At 42.0% G+C, this 23,403-nt stretch overlaps 1 protein-coding gene across 1 annotated transcript in view; it reads right to left on the bottom strand.

Moving 5' to 3' along the window:
* Nucleotides 1-9,465: 9,465 nt before the first annotated feature.
* Nucleotides 9,466-23,403, bottom strand: part of LOC125543860 (DENN domain and WD repeat-containing protein SCD1) — a 29,698-nt gene continuing 15,760 nt past the window's right edge. Inside the window, exons 14-31 of the mRNA XM_048707354.1 lie at nucleotides 23,293-23,337; nucleotides 18,998-19,073; nucleotides 18,823-18,896; nucleotides 18,692-18,742; nucleotides 18,089-18,246; nucleotides 17,408-17,455; nucleotides 16,749-16,806; nucleotides 16,583-16,666; nucleotides 16,265-16,496; nucleotides 15,962-16,161; nucleotides 13,012-13,076; nucleotides 12,078-12,201; nucleotides 11,802-11,983; nucleotides 11,630-11,701; nucleotides 11,370-11,530; nucleotides 11,207-11,245; nucleotides 10,258-10,466; nucleotides 9,466-9,713 (exon numbers count right to left, since the gene is read on the bottom strand). Of these exons, the coding sequence (XP_048563311.1) occupies nucleotides 9,618-9,713; nucleotides 10,258-10,466; nucleotides 11,207-11,245; nucleotides 11,370-11,530; nucleotides 11,630-11,701; nucleotides 11,802-11,983; nucleotides 12,078-12,201; nucleotides 13,012-13,076; nucleotides 15,962-16,161; nucleotides 16,265-16,496; nucleotides 16,583-16,666; nucleotides 16,749-16,806; nucleotides 17,408-17,455; nucleotides 18,089-18,246; nucleotides 18,692-18,742; nucleotides 18,823-18,896; nucleotides 18,998-19,073; nucleotides 23,293-23,337 (1,974 nt within the window). The 3' untranslated portion in view covers nucleotides 9,466-9,617. The remainder of the gene's footprint in view (nucleotides 9,714-10,257; nucleotides 10,467-11,206; nucleotides 11,246-11,369; nucleotides 11,531-11,629; nucleotides 11,702-11,801; nucleotides 11,984-12,077; nucleotides 12,202-13,011; nucleotides 13,077-15,961; nucleotides 16,162-16,264; nucleotides 16,497-16,582; nucleotides 16,667-16,748; nucleotides 16,807-17,407; nucleotides 17,456-18,088; nucleotides 18,247-18,691; nucleotides 18,743-18,822; nucleotides 18,897-18,997; nucleotides 19,074-23,292; nucleotides 23,338-23,403) is intronic.

Below are 23,403 nucleotides of genomic sequence, written 5' to 3'. Positions count from 1 at the left end.
TTCAACACCTTGGTCATATCGTTGTAGTGTTTAGGTGAAGCCCTACGCCGATAACTTCATCATCACCGTCGCCACGCTGTCGTGCTGACGAAACTCTCCCTCGTCCTCAACTGGATCAAGAGCCCGAGGGACGTCATCGTGCTGAACGTGTGCTGAACACAGAGGTGTCGTACGTTCGGTACTTAGATCAGTTGGATCGTGAATACGTTTGACTACATCAACCGTGTTACTAAACGCTTCTGCTTTCGGTCTACGAGGGTACGTGGACACACTCTCCCCTCTCGTTGCTATGCATCTCCTAGATAGATCTTGCGTGATCGTAGGAATTTTTTTGAAATAATGCGTTCCCCAACAGTCGGCTTGATAGATGGTTAATTCTCCAGAGGGACTTGTGCATAGTAGTGGATTCAATCCTGCGGTGATTTCTATATCCTGGTGCCAGAAAGTGATAAGGCACGTAAAGTATTGTTGCCACTAAGGATAAAAGGACGGGGATTTATCTTAGTGCTAGATTTCTTTCTGTCTACATTATGTCATCTTGCGTATTGCATTGCTTTGTTTTCCATTAAACTTAATACCTTAAGATGCATGCTGGATAGCAGTTTTGGAGTGGAAAAATAGTAGTAGATGTAGTTGGATAACGGTCTACTTATCATGAACGTGATGCATATACAGTATTATTCCATGAATGATCATAGTTATAGATTATTGCTTTTCTATCAATTAACCAACAGTAATTTGTCTACCATACCACTACCTTCTTCGAGAGAGATGCCAGTAGTGGAACTATGGCCCCTGGGTCCATTCTCTATTAATACTTGCGTTTACACAATATCTCTTTTATTTCCTTTTACTATTATTGTCGTTTTGTCATACCTCTATTTATTTGTTTTCAATCTTGCAATTAGCGAGACAAGGGGATTGACAACCCCCTTGCCATGTTGGGAGTAAGCTTTTATTTTGTTTGTGTGCAAATGTTGCTTATCTTGTTAGCTTGTTGACTCCTACTGGTTCGATTAAACCTTGATTCTTAACTGAGAGAAATACTTCCTACTGTTATGCTACATCACCTTTCCTATTCGGGGAAATCCAACAACTCCTATGGGAGTAGCAATGATATTACTGATAAAGCCTGTGAGGTTGATCGTGCTAGAGAGGCAGTGTTGGAATACTTACTTCTTCTATCAGGGCAAGAATTGCGGATTTATGGGTCATCAGAATGTGCATGAAATCAGCCTATTATATGGTGTAAAAGAGGAAAATTAGTGTAGAAGGAGACAACTCAAAATGCGTATCAGATTTCTATGAGGATACTAGCTCTTACGATAAACTTTGTTTCTGCCTCATGTCCAAAGGCATCTATGAAAGGGAGGTTGGTCTTATCCTCTAGTGGATTTTATGAAACTTAATGCCGATGCTTCTTTTGACCATGACCTGCTTAGGGGTACGATGTGGGCGGTGCTTAGAGATGACAAAGTAAGTTTTATCATTGGGGGAATGGGAAGGTAGACTACTGCGTGGATGTCTTGACGGTTGAAGTCTTGGCCCTCAAATTCGGCCTATCATTGGCGCAAAGATCGGGATGCAATCGCCTTATTATCAAATCGGACAATCTGGACGTGGTTGATATCATGAAGGATGGACGGCTGGCAGGTGCAACGGTGGTTATTTTCGATGATTGTTTTCATTATGCTTGTGATTTTATTATTACTCGGTCCAAACAATGTAACAAATAAGCAAATAAAGTTGCTCATGAGCTCGCTAGATTAGTTAGATTTTCTATAATTTCTGATTGGTTTGAGGACCCTTAAATCATATTGTAACGGTCATCATAAACGATGTATTGGTTATCTCTAATGAATAAAGAATAAGGTTTATTTTCAAAAAATAGTTAAAAGTAAATATTTCCATAGGTAGAGTGGTTCTGTTGATTTCCTTTCAAGGATACTAGTCTTGTGTATGCAAGCAAAGCACAAATTTTGGCGAGACAGATTGCAAAACAACTGGTGTGATCTATACAAGTTTTTGGAAACAGTATACATATTTAATAGGTATCTTAATTTTGGTGAACATAAGTTAAAGGAAAGATATTTAGGAGGGGGGGGGGGGGGGGGGGAGGGGGGGGGGGGGGTAGATGATCCGGTGTGCCCATGATGCGTCGTACAGTCTTTTTAGCCAAAAAAATATGTTAAAATAAGGTGAACTCAAGACTAACGCTGAGACTATTATTTGCACCGCTAGCCAACTAGATTAGCACATCCTGTGATACATTTCTAAACCACAATCTACTAGTACACATCCACGTCTAGTAGAATCGATTGGCATGTTGAATTAGGCATTGGGAGGATAGCTTTGTATGTGTGTTCGAAAAATCAAACCAGCTTTGCTCCTCGTCTTTGTCAGAAAATACTCAGCATTTTTTTGAAGGGCCAACATGAGATAGATGAGCACGGGTGAGACCTGGAAAAGGTGCGAGGCTGAGTCTGGTCTGGGGACTACGGATTACGCAGTTCAACTTCTGCATGAAGGTTAAATTTTTATGTCACACACGTCAAAAACAAACTGTGTCGCATAACAGCGGGCCAACAACGGATCGCCCCCGCGTCGCTCGACTGGGCGACAAGGGCGGCTTCCCATCCCATCTCCAGCGCCGCCTCCTCCAGTACTCCTCCCTTCCCTTCAACGGCCGCAAGCACGCACAATTGTGTCCTCTCCCCGTTGTCTCACAATGAAGCCAGCCATCGGGCGTTCACCATCTCCAAGTGGTGCAAGATGATTTCTGTGATGGCCTGCGTGTGATGTTGTCATCGGGATACGTGATTTGGCCTATTGGCTTCATGTTCCCTGAAAGTACGACTCTCATGGTGTGCTGAACTGTCCGGCTGATCCGGTGGTGGTCGTGGTGTGGGGATTAATGGCAGATCTAGCGGCTTCATCATCTACGCCACTCCTGCCAGCGGCGGCGGACTCGCCGCAAATTGCGGTGACCACCGAAAGGTCTTCACGAGTGTTGCTCTCTCCAGATTTGGTGGTTGTGTTCAGGGAGATGCAAACTATGAACGATGATTTGACGCAGAGGGGTGGTTGTGCAGCGGCAGTGGTCGCGCATCGCATGTACCTGCTGGGATCGCGGGAAAGTGGCGGCGACAACACATAAGTTACGTCGATGATGGTGCTACTCAAGCATCTGGTCTTGAGCTCAGGGGTGAAAGCCTAGGTCCGACATGTGTTGGTTATACCTGGCAATGGTGATGTTTTTCCGTCGTTACCTTGTTGAGGGCATTGCTCGGATATCTTCGGACTGGTTCTTCAGGGTGAAAACTTATATTCTGACCTTGCTGGTTGTATCCGGTGACGGCGGCCATTGAGCGCCACTCCCTTCCTAAAGGCGTTGCTGTTGAAGAACCTCGGCGTTTGTGTGATGTCATAAGATGGTTGGTGTGGATATGCTCATTGTTTTAGTTTGCGGATCGCGGATCCAAGCTAGGTTTTTTTTCCTCGTCTACATATAGCTTTGGTCTTGCATGACTTTGCTATTTGTGAGCGTGTTTTTTGTGTACGTGTGTTAATGTTGGCTGTGTGCATCCTAGTTATGCAGAGGCCAGGTGTGTGCTCATTGTATTTGTATCCTCTTGATACTTTATCTTGAGATAATAAAATTTACCCTTTGTCGAAAAAACAGCGGCCCAACACCCTGTGGGTCCCAAGATCAGTCAAAGAAGGAAAGCAGTCAGCAATAAGTAAAATTATTCCAACCAGTGCAAATAGACGGCACGGATTGCTCAGGGAGAAATCAGACTATGGAAAATGCGTCTCACGGGGATGGCATTAACGTCGGCCTGGTGAGTCACGCATAAACTTGGGAGTAATTTGTATCAACACTATGGTAACTTCGAGATAGGGGGGAAATATTGTAACATACCACTGATAACTTGTGTAAATAGGGTATTCTTTGCACCCCAGACCTGATAACGGTCCTGGAATGCTGGCAAGGGAGCTCAATATACTGCAAAGAAATACTATGAGCATCCATAGACCTATGTGGCTAACCCAATCCTGAACTGGATTTGGAAAAGATGTTGAACCATGTCAATTAAGATGTTTGCATGGCTAGTTATTGATGGACAAAGTGAACACAAATGATATGATTCAGAGAAGACATAGGAGAATTGAGGATGACCCTGCTTGTGTGCTCTGTCACTCTGGAGTAGTCCTGGCCATCTCCGGCCCGGCCCTGTCAGCCCACCCAGGCCCGGCCCTAAAATCCAGGGCCTAGGCCCGATGGGCTTGCCCATGGGCCGGCTTGGGCCTGAGTTTTGGGCCCACCAACAGGGTCTAGACGGGCTTGGGCTTGGCATATTGGCATTTTAAGGAAGAGGCCCGGCCCACAGCCCTAAGCCCTAAGGGCTTTTCAGGGCTTTTTACCAGATGATCCAGGCTTGGGCTTGAAAAGTAGACCCAATGGTAGGGCATGGGCCCCAGTTTTCAGCCATGGGCTTTTTTAGGCCCGGCCCAAGTCCGGCCCGGCCCCTTTTTTAGGCCCGGTCCAAGGCCGGCCCGGCCCAGGTATACTCTGGAATCTTGGAAGACAGGAATCACTTATTATTTGAATGTAATTTCAATGCTAGGGTTTGGAATTATCTTCAGATCCTTTGGCCTCCCAGTCAAAACATGGTGGATATTGTTGTTCAAGCCAGAAGGGAGTTTGTGAAGCCTTTCTTCGCTGAGGTGATCTTTCTCACTTGGTGGAATATATGGACAGTGAGAAATGATAAGGTCTTTAGAAAGGTGAGACCAACGTTTGGGAAATGGAAGGCCGGTTTTATTCATGATATTTCTTTGATAGCTCACAGGATCAAGACCGGGCACAAGGAGGAATTGTTACACTGGATAGCTTTCCTTCCTCCTTGAGTCCCTTTTTACCCCTTGCTAGTTTAGCTACTCCCTCCGTTCGGAATTACTTGTCGCAAAAATGGATGTATCTAAACGTATTTTAGTTCTAGATACATTCATTTTCGAGACAAGTAATTCCGAACGGAGGGAGTAGTTCTTTAGATTGGACTAGCTATGCCCGCGCGGCGGCACGCCGCGCCTATTGATACATTATGTGAGAAATTCTGTATATGGTGCTATTAAACTTTCATAAAGAAATTATCCTATTAACTGTTATGTTTTTGCTTGTTCACTTTACTTTTTATGTTATGATGTATATACAAAAATCATATTGGTAAATCTTTCATAAAGAAAATCTTTATTGAATGAAAAGAATCATCACGTCTCTGTCATATTTTTTCTGTTTGGCTGGAAGATATTCCCTGTTGGTAAATCTTCTCATCAACCTTTCCGCAAGGGTTTTCTTTTCTCCTCTTTTATTTGATAACTTTGTTGAATTTTCACAAAAAAGTTCTATTGAATGGTGAAGCCATCCCGGGGCACCGCGCCGCCGTGATATATGATCTTCATAGGCAACGCCTCAACACTATATCCTAGTATATAATAACAGTGTGTATTTCTAATCAAGCAACCAATTTCAAAAGGCAGGAAAAATATGTTCAAAATACTTAGTGATTGTCTTCGGAAAAAAATCTTAATGATTGGCTTTCCATTTGAGATACTGGTGTACTACCATGAGCCACAACTTATGCTACATATTACACAGGTGTTGATCATTGATCAACCCTAAAGTATTATTGTTGTTCAGATCAATGATAAAATTAATTACTTGACAACCCTATTCTCATAAAAAGCACTGAAAATCAGAGTGCACGATATCCCTTGAACATGATTTTCTTGGTATGAAGATCAATTAATCACAGGAAAAATTGTCATGCTGCAAACCTATATATAGAAGTACCTCATTTAGTACTCCCTCCATTCCACAATGTAGTGCTTCCTCTATCCCCGTGCTTCAACTTTGACCGTAAATTTAACTACCAAGACCGATTGCAGCGGGAGCAAAAATTATATTAGTAAATTCGTATTCGAAAGAAGTTTTCAATTATATAATTTTTTCTCCCGCCGCAGTTGATCTCGTTGGTTAAATTTATGGTCAAAGTCGGACCTCGGAAAGCGTGGGCGCACTATATTTTGGAATGGAGGGAGTATCATAAACTGGGAAGGCTCTACTAATTAGAATGTACATACATGGACCCAAATTTCAGATGTGACATGACGAAACTGCATGCACCCAAGACTGAGAACTACAGAAAGAACTTCGAAGAAGCTATGAAGAGACATTTTTCAAGTATGGAGTTTTCTCAAAGCATAAATGAATGGAAGAAACACAGCAAGAGAGAAGCTGCAATGAACATCATTTTGGTTTCTACATAATGCATTATATATTATATCACATATTCAAGAAATAACCATAAAAGATGTAAAACATTGTAGAAGATTACTCTCCGTCCAACCATCCTTCTAGTACACTTGCTCCCTTGTAGACATTAACACAAATACACCTTGGCATGAACAAAAAGTAGCACATCCACGGGGATTAAATCAATCAAGCTAATGCTGGAAAAAAATGAATCAAGCTAGCTCCATTAACAAAAAATAGAACTTGTCCTCCATTCAGTATATTTTGGTGTATAAATAAAATGCAAAGAGAGCATCAGGGTTGGGCTGAGCATACAGACCTTGCTGCGACTGGAGGCGATGGAGCTGAGCTGCTTCGTGATGCTTGCCATCCATTTACTGCTACAACCTGAGAGTGAGAAGGGAGGATAGCACATCCAAGAACTGCAGTAGGAAAAACTGACCGCCAACAGATAATAAAATTCAGACACTAAAAAAGGTGTATGTATTTTGCGAGAAATGGTTGGTATTAGAGCTAGGCAAATATTGCACGACAACTATTCTAACTGAAAGTATTTTGCAAGAAATGGTACTGCACAACAGAAGTCGAACATGCAACTGTCTGCTCTTAGATTTCAACACATTTTAAAGTGCACTTATTCAGAAAAGCATGCAAATAATAGCCTGTATATATAGAGCAACACCACCTCAGTTTCTATAACTTCAGTAATAAGGTTCTTCTTTATTCATAGATGTACATGTAAACTTGTACAATCAACGGAAAAATACATGTGATAGTAGGTAGAACTACTGTTCTAATCTCTCATAGTCACGTGCTCGTGCTATGAAATATATATTTCTCAGAAACTAATAATTGTCTCTGAAAGTAAGGAAATACAACAGCTGGAACCTGCTATGTACAATGGCATGAACCCACTTGCATGCTGCTACAGTGCATGTACTTCCTCTGAAATTAGATGTAGAGCACACTAAATTTCTCGCAAACTTCTAATTATCTCTATAAATAAGGATATGCAGCTCCTCGATGTCGATCATGAGCTTGTAGAAGAGCCTCCCATCCCTGTCCTACAAACACATTAATGGAACAATTAACTGAAATGCATGCTAAATCTGCCTTAGAAGAAGATGGACGCATGACTCGAGAGGGAGCTGACCTGAAGACCCATGAGCATATAGCGTGTGATGCGTTCTGTAGCAGCCGCTTCTCCCGACACTCTTGGGGGGGGGGGGGGGGGGGGGGGGGGGGGGGGGGGGGGGGGGGGGGGGGGGGGGGGGGGGGGGGGGGGGGCGACCGGAAGCGCCAGGCCTCACAGAGCACAAGGAAGATTCCATGGAGCACAAGGAAGTCATAGTAAGTTTAGCAGATGGTTCTACATGAACAATTGTGCCTAACAACCTTGATGTATTAAATATGCTTGTTGTGTAGAGCTCAATTGCCTCATCCATGAAGTTCATGCCAAACAAGGGTTAAGGCACAGTCCATTTTACACTGCATCCTATTTCCTAGAGGGCCTCCTGATAGTAAAGCTCTCTTTCAACATATTTCCAAGCTGCAATCCACCAGTAGCACGCTAAGCCTCATTGCATAAGCAGACATATCACAAAAGGAACATGTCAAGAAAAAGAATTGTGCTTGGGATGGAACACACGTATAACCTTCGATGACTTATCATCAACACTATAAGAGGAAACATGTCATCAAACTTTGTAGCGGAAACCATAAACATGGTAATAAGAGAATAACTAAGTTAATAAAGAGAAAAATGAATGCGGAAACAATATATGGTGCATGGTTGAGGAAAGTCCTTTCCCTCAATTAATGGTGAAGTCAAATCTCTTGGAAGAACACAAAATTAGGAGTATAGCAACATAGTTTCTGGATAAAACTGATTTTCTTTTACCTACAGCCGTCAAAACATTACATCAAACACTTGGTGGGCGTTGGAACAGTCAACTTGCAGGGCAGTGGGCAGTTGCGTCCAGACTCCAGACGATGCTCGATCCATGGCGAGTCCCTCCATGTTGAGCTCCCAGCGCAGGGGCAGTAGAAAGCCACCGAAAGAGGTGGGAGAGGCATGGTGTCACGGCCTCACGGGACTGGCCATGGTCTTCAGTGCCCTTGTTCTCGTCCAACATGTGGAGGTCCACCGGCTGTAGCAGGGACATGGGACATGGAGTGATGTAGGCACATACAGGAGATACCGGCGGAAGGTGCAGAGCGCCGGCGACAGTACCGTCCAGTCCCATGGCTGGCCACCGCGCCGTGCAACCAAGGGTTGACCGTCATCTCTGTCGCGAGAGCAGCATGGAGCACATCAGTGGAGTGGTAGAAGAGGTTAGAAGGAGCAGAGGAGGTAGGGGGATCCACGGTCATGGCAGCTCCTCACCTTGGCACACTCCAGCCAAGGCGGCCTGACGCGTAAGGACCCTCGGGCCGTCGGGGCAGGCGACGCCTGGGGAGCATAGCCACGGTGCAGACTACCGTCGGCAACATCACAGCGGAGCACACGGATGTGGAAGATGAGTGCGTGTGGGTTTCGAGCGGGACGCGGGCAAAGAGGAGACGGAGAAGGGAACGGGAGCTCGGCTGTGGAGCGGGGAGGAACGTGAGGCAGAGCGAAGGAGAGTATTTATAGTCTTGTTCGGGGGTGCCGTGGTGGCCTTACATCGACGAGGTCTCTCTCGAAGCGAGTAGGGCTAGCAATTTCAGCAGCCACCGCCTATACGGACGTAACAAACCAAACGCACCCAGAAGCGCACCCTGCCAGCTCCCCCACAAATTAACGCGTCACTACCCTATTGGCCCGAATTTTACTGATAGGAAAAAGTCAAAAAAAAAACCTGGTAAACTAAACCTGGCCAGGTTTAGTATATGTATAATTAATGTTTACTTTAATTTTTTCCACTGCTGGTGGAACCGTTCTTTCCTGTGAATATGCTACTGCCTTTCTTTTATTAATAAAGAAAATATGATGTGAGGTGAGCCCTGCAGTTTTCATGGTCAAAAAAGATAGTGTGTTTTTTCACTCATATCAGTCTGAATGTTGTCCGTATTAAAATATGCAAAACATCTTATATTTGTGAACGGAGGGATTACCTGGCAGGCTAGGGGTCACCTAGACCTTAAAATTATAGACAAAATTTCACACGAGACATCAAAACAGCTTTTGAGATTACATAATGGATGGAACAAATAGAGTTTCTCTCTTATTTCTACAAGACGACCAAAAACAGAAAATGACATACAACATCACAGGGCAATTGACATTTCTTTACATGAACATATATATCCTAGTAATGTCTTAGATACTTGTGGTAGCATCCCACAGCCTAAGAAGTCCATTCCGGCCACCACTGCATATTCTTTTCCTATCCAGGTCCGATGCTATACATCTCACCTGTCACAAGGAAAATTGAGGATTTAGAATGGACGACCATTTGTTCAACCATGAATGTTAACATGGCATCTTGGACATACTACAAACTTATAATGATGCTTACAAAAAAGGTGATTTTATGACGTGCCTTGGAACATCATATGCATATAGTATGACTATCTACAGTCATGCTTGGGAACAATTGGTCCAGTCGTACATTAATCAAACACATAGTTGTGCCAGGAACATCACGGAGCAGACGTCAAGTATGAATAGTAATTGTTTATCAAAAGATAAGTATGAACAAAATACAGATGTGGTACAAAGCATCCTTGCTAAAAGCAGGCAGCTTTGCTTGTTACGTACAAAGAAGTTAACAAAAGTGGGGGAAGGTATCTATCATCTATGTGTTGAATTTCTAGTGTGTGATTGTTACGTGCCTACTCCATTGCCCTACTTGCTATCATGCTATGACCACGATAGAAATCAATACAGGCCTCTCATTGATCAATATTGCAAACATGCTAGGAAGGAATGAATTAAACAAAGCAATGAGATGTATTACCACTGCAGACGTTTTCTGGGGAGTTCTATAAAGCTGCCATCCTGCAACTTTTGATCCTGTATTTGAGAAACTTCCGAATCGTTCTTGTGGTCGATGGAAAAGAGACATAGAATTATCAGCAGCACCAATTCCAAGCCAGTGATCACCAGCACTAATGGACAGAACCGATGCCGAGTGAAGCGTCAGATTCTTAACACATTTTATGCCTCCTACAATAAAAATGAAATGCCCTGAGTTCCATTCACCAGTTTCTGCCACATTAACATTATATTTATTTTTCCCTATACAAGTGTTTGTTCATAAAATAATAATATAAATTTGAAACCATAAAATGATGAAATGAGGCTACCATCAACAGATCAGTTAAAGGTAAGAGGAGCGGCTCGTAAATTATAAAGATTGAACATATAACTTGACACAGTAGTCTATCTTTCTTTTCTTCCTTTTTTGGTAAATTTTCATGTTGTTATGGTGTCCAAGCCAAAAGGGTTCCACATATCCAATAAGTATGCGGGTTCCAGTAGATATGCAGCCACAGGTACTAAAAGGTCCACAATACACTGATTGGTGCTAAGTGCTCATTACGAAAACTACTAACATGTCATCGAAGTCAATGACACATTGCATTGATGCTAAACTGCAAACTAGACATGCTGAATAACTTGTTCAGTCAATCATACAGTGCATAGGACTGCCGCCGCTAATAACACGGAACTATTTCCAATTTTATGTAACTTTGCATCCACCATCACATGGGTAATTACTGGAACAATGTGGATCAGTCATTAAGCAAACTCGTGCTGTAACACAGCTCAGTATCCTCTAGTGATAAATGCTATGTGTCCCTTTTGTACAAATAATGCAAACACATTAACTTTCCTAAATAAGGTACAAAAAAGTAAATACAGAAAAACAGATGAAGCAATTTTCACAATCCATAATGCATCACCTTCGTTTTCCCAAAAACGTATAAGCCCGTCAGAGGAACCTGGCATATTAATTAAGGATCAGATACATGTGACATGGAGAGAATTCTTTAATCGTGAATAGACACTCGATATGATTTGGCAGACCTCCCACCTAACTTTAAAAACAAGCAATGGGTCACATACCAGTGATAATTCCTTTATCCGAAGGTGAGTATTCAACACAAAGTACGGGACCAGCATGGCATGCTAATACAGCATCACATGTTCCCCGTGTAAGAGACCACACCCTAGCTGTCCAATCATCACTCCCAGTTATTATCGTTTCCCCAGTCATCCTCATTGATCTATAATTAACCAAAATTTGTGTCAGCATCTGTAAATTACTGGTCGAAATCGCCAGCGCAGGAGAATGTGAATGCTCAACAGTCCAACAGAGGCATTACCTTATCCACTTTGTATGCCCTTGAAGCTTGAACATCTGCTTACTTGAACGAATATCCCAGACATGCGCCACCCTGATGAAATGACCTTTCAGATTAGAATGGAACAAAAGTTGTTCAAGTAAATATTAGTTTAAAGCACTAAAAACATTTCCAAGTTAAAAAAAGTACATACACATCTCTCCCAGCAGCTGCCAGAATTCCAGTCGAGTCATCGTATTCCATACAGAGAACTGCACTTTGACAACGACCCACAGTAGCAACACAAGTATCAGTCCGGACATCCCACATCTTCACCGTGCCATCATGAGATGCAGTAAGAACACGTTCTCCTGAGAGCATCCGCACAGAAGTGACCTATATCAATGTCAATTGTGCATGAACATGCTTAGTAAGGGTTAGATATGGAGACAATGATATGTAAGTTACTACTATTGATGAAGAAGCTAACCGGTGCATCATGGTCCTTCAGTTCTTCCAGAAGCTTAAAAGCTTGCTTATCCCAGACTATGACAGATTGATCATCACCTCCAGAAACTATTTTGCCACGATCTGAACTAATAGCCCGAACTGTCCTGCAAGAATTTAAGTGGACAGCAGTTAATCTAGACTGAATTTGAGTAGCCAAATCAGCATGGCAAGTTAAAGACCCTGAATACTTTACGATGCTGCTAGAAAGACAAAAAACCAATCAAAAGTACTTGAAGGTCTATGACTAGTCTGTTGATAACCACTACTGCGAACGCATCAGCCATAGACCACAAAAGACCTTACAACACTTTACAATTAATGTTACTGTTGTCCTATGATTCTCAACAACTTTATGGATGAGAGCACGAACAACACTCCTCCCAGAACCAATGCATGAATATTCTTTTTTCGTCGTACGAAAACAAGTGTAGAACTGATCCAATGCTCGGCCAAAAGGAAAAGGAAAAAAAGGCTATCACATTCCTTGGTTGAACTTTAGACATAAAGGAACCATGCTTGAAAGGGCAGATATAGGGTATGCAACTATTACATGCAACCCCATGCCCATGCATTTGCAAGATGGTTCAAGTTGCGTTATGCAAAAGACTCTCCAAATAACAGTAACAATGATACATGCTTGAACATGTATACTGAGAAAAGTCAACTGTATGCTTGCATTATACAGTGTCTCGGATGAGCAATTGTAATTAGTTAGTCAGATTACTATACACCCAACTATGATACTCCCTCCATCCCAAAATAAGTGCCGCTGACTTGGTACAACTTTAGTACAAAGTTGTACTAAATCAGCGACACTTATTTTGGGGCGGAGGGAGTAGGATATAAAATTAAGTTTAAATGCAATGTTCACACAGCTGACAGTTCCATTGAGTAATGTGGATGACATTTTCTACCTGGTATGCCCTCTAAGTGTTGCTCGAAGTTCGGAACCACGCAAACTTGGATCCCAAACTTTTACCTGCATGCAAAATCACTGTATCAATCACTATCCACACTAAGGACACACATACGCACAATTGTTCATGAAGAGATTTCATTGTAATGCAGCATAGCTATAAGCACTGACCAATAAGGTGAAGATAATGAACAAGCACTGCGCAGATGTTACTGAAACCCTCAACTAGTAAGAAGCACTTAGCAATCCCCAACAAAGTAATTTAGAGTAGAACAACCACTGTATTGCAAAACTTACAAAATCATGGGCTACAAAGATAGATGTACGTATTTTTGCAAGAGTTTGCAGAAGCACAAATGATGTTACCCAACATAGTACACGTAATACCAACCGATTACAAGCAATCCTGCACAATGTTGATTGTTCAAGTATGGCTACAAGATAAGGAATAATCCAATTTTAATCTGGCTTTCGATTCTTTTCTGGAAACTGGATGTGAACTGAGTGAGCAGTGGGCCATAACCAGCCAGTTCACATTTTCGAACACAATTACAAGCCACTAGCAGGCGTTATACATTTCGATATTGATCCTTTGTAGCGTGATCCTCTGGACACCAAAAAAAGTAGATCGCACAGAAGCCTTACTATGTAAGGAAAAAAAAATGCACCCAAGCTCATATGATCCCGCGTGAACAGGAAAATCATAAAAATAGTAAAAAAAAACTGAATTTTAGAGCATCCAGCCAAACCCTCAAAAGTGCTAACTCCTCAAAATATACCCTTTTTAGGAGTTGAGCCACACCTAGCCGAACCCTCAGTCGGTTTAACTCAAAAAAATTAGGCTGAGGTCGGCGCCTAAGATTCGAACGGCCGAAGCAACTTCTCAGCAAAAAACCCTCTCATATGCATCCACATCGCTCGACTACCTACACCCGGGCGCCGTCTCCGCCAATTTCCTTTCCTCCGCTGGCCAGCACGCACGCTCGCCGACACCCCCACCGACCTCTCGGGCCATGTTTGATTAGCTCGCCGGCGGCGCCACAACCGGAATCGCCACATATCTTCACCGTCACCACCGCACTCTAGTGAACGAAGAAGGCCACCGCCGAGCTTGGGTTCGTCCAAATCGGAACCGGTGGACGACCGAGATGCCGCTGAGCACCCGCGGATGAGCTAGGTAGCGCCGGATTCGCGGCCACGCCAACCAGAGTATGGCCGCAGCGAGCTTGGCCGGCGACGGGCAAGCACGGCTTGGAGGAGAGTCTTGTTCCTCGGAGCCTGCAGACCATCACCCAGCCCCCACTGTCCACCCGCAAACCTAGCTGTCACCTCCTCCACCCGCAAAGTGTTCGACAAATTGCCTAGGTGCGTTTTTTTGGCCTTTTGATTGTGTTTTATTGTTTTTGCAATCAAAATCAACATCGAATATTCCAAAGTGTAGATGAAGAGGTTAAGGGAGATATTCTTCGACGACTCTTCGTCGGAGGAGGAAAAAGACGATGATTTTGAAATGGCCATTGTCGTGATCGTTTGTGATACTTTCAGCGACCAAGACTAGGATCACAGTTCTGCCGCTTGTACATCAATCGCGATAGATCAGAAGGCCATGCCAAGCTTATGAAGGATTACTTTGCACCCAATTCAACCTATCGAGAGAAATATTTTCGCTGGCGATTTCGGATGCACCGAAGTCTCTTCCTCACCATTGCAAAAGTTGTTGAGGAGCATGATCCATGGTTTACACTTAGGAGAAGTGCATTGGGAGAGATAAGTGCAACTGTGCAAGCCCATTGATGAAGTATGTCGTGGCTGTTTGAGTGCTTGCCTATGGGTATTCAGCTGACACCATTGATGACTATGTCCGCATTGGGAAAGATACAATCCTAGAAGCCGTTCGAAGATACACACAAGCTGTCATTGAGATTTATGGACCGGTGTACTTGAGGGCACCCAATGATGAAGACACCGAGAAACTCTTGGGTTTGAGTGAAGAATGAGGATGGCCAGGGATGCTTTGATCAATTGATTTCATGCACTAGACATGGAAGAATTGTCCTACAGGGTGGAAAGGTAACTACAAAGGGCATTCCAAAGATCCAACCATCATTCTTGAGACAGCTGCATCAGAGGACTCTAAATTTGGATACTCCTCCAAAAGAATACATGAATTTCATGCAACTTATTTCATTGCATCAACCATCATCCAAATGAAGTATCAGGAACCGTTTTCATTTAACTCCTCAAAATTGAGGAGTTATTATTAAGGTTTGAGGGGGCCTTTGGAGGCTAAATTTTAGGGGTTCGACTAGAAATTCCCTTAGGCATCAACCTGCTCATGTCTTCTAACTGCATGCAAAATTTCACGATGAAAGGACATCTGCAGTTCCCTGCACAAACAAAACAAAAATAGGTACCCTAGCAAAGGCTTTTTGGAGCACCCATGTTTTTTCCTGCACAGGGCACCACAGATGTCCTTCGACACAAAAATTCGCATGCAGTTATAAGACATTATCATGTTCGATGCCTAAAACTTTCAGATTTAATGATATTTTTACTATTTGTTTTGAGTTTACTGTTCATGTGAGATCATATGAGCTCGGGTGCAGAAACGTGGTATGCATCTCTACAAAGACAAGTATTGAGAATATCAGTTTTTCTCAACAAAAAACATGACTAAAACCATATCTGGTATTTCGAAAGCATCCTGATTAACGTTTGTGTTCCTAACTTGCCTGGTAGGTTCTAATTTTCATGATAATGTCATAATGCACTTGCTTTTTCCTTGAAAAAGTTTCTCCACTTTAGATTGGTAAAAATTGGAGAGGTCATCATACTAAAACCATATACTCTGGCCCATGATTCGCTACTGGTGTGGTTAGTACCAGAATTTAACAATTACGCTAAAGCAACGATTGCAAATAAAATAATTATGACAGCATAAAGCTAACCGTGCAATCCGTGCTTCCACTGATGAAAAATCCAGCATCTTCACGATCACCAACAAGGTCCCACACCTCTTTTCTTGTGACACAATGAAGTGCAGTAATGGCAGCTGTGTGTCCTCTAAGGATCCTCATATTTGTTTGAGTTTTCTTCTGCGCAGCAGCTAGGTCTGTTTTGCCCGCAGTAGCACCAGCCTTTGTATCACCTGAGATTATCCAAGTCATATTAGGGACATATGGAGATGTCAAGATAATATATTCTCCATTTAGGTCCTCAAAGGAGGAAAGGTGGGCCTAGCTTAAACTTACTGGCTCGATTGAAGGAGCTAGCTCTTAAGCTTCTGTCCCTACTGAACATACTGTGCACCCAACTTCGGCCTAACACGGATGCCTCAGCAGGTTGTTCGCTTTCATCAGATATATCAAGCGCACGAGGGGAAGCCATGCTATATGATGGCGGTGGTTGGCCTTTTCCTATAGGGACCCCCCAATAGCCAACACGAAGTTGTTGCAGATGTGTGAGCAATGCTCTAAGTTTGATCTGAGGGAAGTTCAAAATAATTATTAAGAAAATACATTTCACAGCGGGCATTTATCAAGACACTGTCATGTTCTAGTTTGACTTACAAGCTGCTTATAACCTAAGTTGTTTCTCTCTGCTATTTTCTCGATCATATTCCAAGAATCGATATCAGGTAGTCCCAATCCAGCCTACATTATAGACAAAATAGAAAGTCAGGATAGTAAAATTTGATTGCTCGACAGTGAATACAAGACGTAACCTGCTAAGTACCATGTGAGTTGCCATGACAATGAGCTGTGCAGTAACTAATGTTACATAATTTGTTGACCTGCGGAAACAGAAAAATAAACAAGAGATAAGATCATTAGATAACAAGTATAAATATTGGAATTTTCTTATTGTATTGATCGGTGCTACCATTATCACATCCATGGAATGCGCCTTGAGCCATGTGCACATTATCTCAGTGTACATTGATTGCAATAGGTTGAGAGAATGTGCAGAAACCTCAAGCACTCACTGGTTGAGATAGTGGGAGCACCCACCCATACAAGTAAAAGGAGTTTCTCCCCACAGTAGATGCATTGGTACTTTGTTTGTCCCAATTTTTTGTAAATACTGGAATTTGTCTAGTAAAGAACAGATGAACGTTGACATCGACACGTATATTTTCCACATTTTATTTCAATCAACTTAATGCGATTTTATAAATCTGCTATATCAGTTACATGGTTTTTCTAGTCTAGAAGATACGCGGAGGCATAAAAAGGAAAAATTACAGTTATATTGCACATACTGCACAACCATGTAAATGTAAGATATTCCTTACTGTTCATATTTTAAACCTGCATCAAGAATTTCTGTCTAATCATATGTTGCAAACTAATACATGATGTAAAGGCATATACATAACTAATTCAGAAACTTACTTGTTCGAACAGTTTTCCATCAAATATTCAAAGTAGCCATCCCAGAAGCTGCCAAAGAAAAACAATCATGTATACTATTCATACCATAGATGGACGCTACAACAACTCTAACCCTAGATGGACACTGAATGACTAAAATTACACATGGTAATGAACCTATTAGAAACACAAATGATCACATGGCAATAAACCTAAACAAACAGAAGAAAGGAGAATGGATCTCCCATCTATTAAGAAGGGTGTGATCCACCTGATAAACTTAGAACTTACTCTGGAGACTGTGATCCACACAGGCCGATGAGTAATCATGCTGCTGGCGATAGACAATGTTTGTTTGAATTTCATGTAACTTATTTTGATTCTCCTCACTTTTCAGGATTGCCTTTTTTTTTTACTTATGAGAACCTACACGCTATTTGTCAATTGAAGCCCCAAAGTTATATTTTAGTCCACACACACACACCCTCAGCTTATTTCAAAACAAAGCTGCAATGACATGACAGGCACACACACACGCTTAGCTTATTTCAAAACAAAGCTGCATGGCATGACAAGCTAATGTGCTGTTCACGGTCGACGTAGCAACACTTTTAGATTAGACAATGACATGGCATATGGATTGCACCTTTGGAAACTAATCTTAACTTAAGAACGAATTATCTCATGCTAGTAACGACATACTGAAGCTCCTCCCAGACTGATAGGGATAACAGATGACGCTGGACATAGTCTTGAACATTGTTTGGGTCCTTCCTGTACATTTCAGCAGAAACTTCAAGAGCATCTCTAATGGTTGACACATCATCGCGAGAGCTAGCAAGAGTTATAGCCGTTTTAAGCTGCATGAAGAGAGAATGATGAGATTCTTTGCAAGAATCGACACGACAGAGAAAAGAAGATAAGCATATTGATAGATCTGCATGTACACACACAAAATGCAAGCTTCATAAACTTGTAAAGAAAGAAGCTAGGCGTAACTTCCATAGTAGTGAAGTGATAATTAATTGGGTACGATTTCTACTGAAAACATCGGCACAAATATAGCATTATAATTTTATAAGCTTATAAAGGCAGTACCCACCACCACCTGATACAGAAGTCAAATTTTCATAGCAATTAAATTATAAGTGATGAGTTAGCACAACTAGTTTGCCCACATACCTACATCTTAGTGACCAGCTAAATATCATGGCAATCACCGCCTTGAACATGAAAAACTGTTTGCAAGAACCAGTACTTATACCATGCAGAATGTGGGGCTATGGAATAAGAAATAAGACTCACCAGTTCTTTTACAGCAATAAACTGCTCATCAGTCAAGCGGCATTGCCAACCCTATAAGGTAGAAAAGTTACTTATGAAGTGGATCAGAAAGTAGCAAGGTATGCACTATGTAGTTATAAGATTCAGATTACAGAATGAATGTGCTCTCTGATGCATTCAACAAAGCCACTCCCTCCGATGCCTTCTGCATCAGACTCAATCAAGGCTGCAAAAAGGCAACAGAAATCATGTTGGGCAAGTAAGACATATATAGATAAATGTGTTACACAATGACAGAATATAGTATAAACTGAAACTTCAAGATACCAAGAATGGTTCCATATTCGAATGATGAAAGGGGATCCTCAGTTGCCCCAAGTCTCAGAAGACGAAGCCATAGTCCCTGAAGATAAAACATGCAAATAACTTTAGCATAAGATGCTTAGTAGGGAATTTTTAGGCTAAAATTCTCTATTAGGAGAGGAGTTTGCTAGAGGCTGGGCAAGGCGAGTTTCCTGTCATTGTGGTCATAGGTCAATTGGTGAGGATGACTCTTGATCTCGCAGTTGACGGATGCAGTGCTCATACTGTAAATACTTGTATTTTAGTTGTTCACGCTATCTTAGTGTTTTCTTCTTAATGAAAATGGCACGCCTCCTTTCTCTCAAAAAAAGTGATGCACTTCCTTTCTCTCAGAAAAAAATGACACTCCCAGGCATGTGTGAGAAACAAAGTTTGCAGCGCAGAGTTCAAAATGAAACAACCTGAACAACACTGCTTTAAATTGCAGACTAATGGTTCTATCGCGATTTTGGGCCTCAAAATGTTATATTTATGGCATTCCAGCTTTAGTGGTAACTAGCACAAATGCCCGTGCGTTGCAACGGGGCATACATATTCTATTGCACAATATCAATTTTGTGTGACATATCTTTAGGATACATATTCTATGATTCGATATCAATTGTGTGTATCACATATATTTTTGACTATCACATACATCAGGTGACAATGCCGGCCTTTTTTACTGTTGAATTACTCCTTCCTCCACCCTACATATATGTCTCTGTGTTCTGCATCATCTTAGAACGACTCTCTTTCTCTACCGCGCGATCTTTCGATGACTCTCTAAAAAAGTTTATGTTAGCTGGGGTTGCTCGTCTTGATTGGATATTGAACGATGGAGGTTACCTCATGTTGTAAGAAATGTTTAAATTTACATTATTTCAGTTTTGTTTTTGTCCGAGGGTGGTTGGTAAATGTGTCTACCGGGTAACAATCTCGAAAAACCGTCTGTGTATTGTAGTAGTACCAAGGCAGAGTACCAAGGCACATCTACAATAGCTTTATGAGATAGCTTAAGCAAATATTGAATACAAAATAAAATTTGACAATCACTTTAATGGAAAACTTTACAACAATGCACTGGCCCTTTAGAAATGTAGATATTTCCTCATACCTGGTGTAGAGTATACAAAGTTCATACATTAAAACATAGGTTTCTACATAAATTATCAAATATATACATTCACGTAATGACACGCACGAAAAAATATATACAATAGAGCAGGGGTGATCGATTGTCTTTTCAACTAAGGGAAAATGAGATAGCAAAAAGATAGATTTCCAAACTATGATTTTAGGCATGGAATAATATTACTATTCATCAGATAAAATAACATTTCATAGGATAATATAAAATCACAATAATTAGCCAAATCTGTAAGTAAGAAGTGTTCTGATGTTGTACAGATTTTTAATAATTGAAAATCATATTCAGCAGCAAACTTGTGTGCCTATAATTCCATGCTTGTTCATTTTATAAGTTGTGGGATAAAATATCCCATGTGTAGTACCGAAGCCCACACCGGTGTACTTTTTCAATTAACCTCGCTGTCATAGTATTGTTTATTTGATGTAAAAAAAACGATGCGAGACTAACTAATTTAGAAAGGCCGCTGTTTTCCTAACACAATCGTAAGCCAGTTCAGTTGGCTTTGTCCTTCCCGCAGAAATAACTATTTTTTGCTTCAGACCAGGCCCAATATCGGTCCATGTGCAGGACAGAGGGTCCATAAGTTTGTTGATATTAAGTAGTGGCCAACTCTATTTTCCATCACAATTGAGAGCTAGCTCAATTGGCCTTGGGCCTTGTTGCAAGGCCGGAGCTCTGGGGTTCGACTCCCACCCGGCTCCTTTTCCTTTTTTTCTATTTCGCACGCTGTACGACTCCCACCCGGCCGCTTTTCCTTTTTTTCTATTTCGTACGCTGTACGCGCGAACGACTGGCAAAAATCCAGTGCAGATGACGGACGAAAAAATTAACGGGCAATACAAAAGGACCCCATGACGAAAAAAAGTGGAGAAACAATCCTTCCTCTAATATTAGGTAGAGATACTGAAAATTCACACAAAACAGAGGCGGCTGCACACTTGCTACTTTCAGGCACGGCCATGGCTAGGCTTTTGGCTCAGAAAGGATTTAAATGACATCAAGACTCTTAGCGCTTGTTTGATTGGTCACTGGGTTTGCCTCACTTTTCCACACTCCATGTTAGCTAAGTTTGACTGAGGTAGGCATGTTTTTGGTTCGCAGCCACATATTAGGCAATATCCATTTCTAAAGTTGGGGTCCCACTCCATAGAATCAGAGTGTTGTGCGAGAGGGCCGCTGCCCCATCCCGAATTGACATAAATGAACAGGTTCGACGTTGTTGTAATTGATTACACTTTTTGTTAGCAACTGAGTTGCAGGGGCAAATGATGGTGTAGGGGTTATAGGGCCCCAGGCCGGATCATAGCCTGGCACGGCTGACCGGGCCCGCATCGATAAGCCAGGCGGGAATAATTTGGTGAGGCTGACCCTGCGCATGTCGCCAAGATCCAGGAGGGATCAGCCCGCGAGGCTTATCCTGCCATGCCGTCAAGTCGAGGTGTGAGGTTGATCCCGCCCCACGTCACCAAGATCCAGGCATGACCACCCCAGCAAGGCTGACCCCGCTCAGAGCATGGTTAATAGTATAGCCAACTGCTGGCTATATAATGTTCCCATGTCATATATAGTCATCATTTATAGTCACTCATACAACAAGGTTAGCTAGCCTTAGGAGAGTGGCAAGAAATAGAAGGATGGTGGAAAATTATGATTTGATGCCATATCTTTTGGGAGAGCTCACGACCAAATAAGCCTATCGTCATTTCTTCTTAGGGGCTGTTGGTTTTGAGCCATGGGAAGAAATTTGGAAACTTGGGCTCCACCTCGTTGCAAATTTTTCATTTGGCTGGCCTCTCTAAATCGATGTTGACTGCTGATCGATTGGCTCGTCGAGGTCTCACCCGGAAAAATGCACGCTCTGTGACCAGGAGGAGGAAACCATACAACACTTGCTCAGTGCATGCATGTTCTCTAGAGAAGTTTGGTTCTCTGTGCTATCCTTGGTTGGGTTACAACAGCACACTCCAGGGCCAACTGATTGGTGGCGCCAAGCAAGGCAGCAAGTGGTTGGACAACCTTGCAAGGGTTTCCATTCTTTGGTCGTGTTGGTAGCTTGGTGGATTTGGAAGCATAGGAATGGATGTGTCTTTGAGTGTGTGTGTGTGTGTGTGTGGGGGGGGGGGGGGGGGGGGGGGGGGGGGGGGGGGGGGGGGGGGGGGGGGGGTTCTGGCCATAGGTTTCTTGCTTTCTTTCTCAGTGATCCTTTGTATTTAAACTCTTCCTATTGGGCTTGTATGAGTCTTACTAGACTCCTTTCTTTCTTAATATAATGATGCGCACCTCTCCTGCGCATTTGAGGACAAAAAAATGATGATCAAAACAATCAACTCACAACCTAAGGGTCTAAAAAAATTCAGCTGAATAATTTCCCTACCGCTATTCAGGATTATTACTTCGCACTTCCGAGTAAGAGTTCTAAGTTGCAATTCCAACTTGGATACAATCCTCTTTATTTTACTGTTTCTTGTAATTTTCACAGTAATTTAGTTGAAGACTGGTACTCCTTCCATTTCGCTATTTGTCCACAGCCCACCAAGCGCACAGAACAAGACACTGAATCTAAGAATGATAAATACCCATGCATACCCCTATAAAATGACATGCTAGAACCTCTTAACTTCTTCCGAGTCATAGAGTGAAAAATTACAGTTGCTACACTTTTGATTCCCTGAAATGACATATTTTGCACAGAGACACCCAGCACCATGAAAAGTTTAGTTTATCGCAACTAGCAATACGTACATGGTAATAAGTAGTAGTACTCTACAGAAATCTAAGTTGTTATAGATTTTTACAAACTACAATGCATGCTATTGACTATGTTTTCAATAAAATATACCAGCAAATGATTGTGCAAGATAAATCCAACAGATTATTTTCAAATAGCCAGTCATATACTTTCGCAGATATATGTTAGTATCAAAAGGTTGATCAGGCAGATCCCACTGCAATCAATATTTAGGGATCGTATATAACTGGCTTAAAAACATGGCATCCAATAACTTCCACCATACTTTAGATCATCCTCAGTACCATTCTTTATGAGCAATACCACAAAACCATGATAATCACAATTTAGAACATGGTAAAATATAAATGAGAGCAGTGAGAATGATCAGATAATTACCTGGAGCTTTACTTTTATATCCAGAACCATCCTTTCTCTCTCAGCCTGTATAGACCAAAACGAAGATCGTTATTATTTTAAGAAAAGAAAAGCTACTGTGGCATGCATGTA

The sequence above is a fragment of the Triticum urartu genome, chromosome 3 (assembly GCF_003073215.2).
Source record: "Triticum urartu cultivar G1812 chromosome 3, Tu2.1, whole genome shotgun sequence".
Classification (NCBI taxonomy): Eukaryota; Viridiplantae; Streptophyta; class Magnoliopsida; order Poales; family Poaceae; genus Triticum; species Triticum urartu.
Note: the sequence above shows the minus strand (reverse complement) of the source record. Positions and strands in the feature narration are given on the sequence as shown.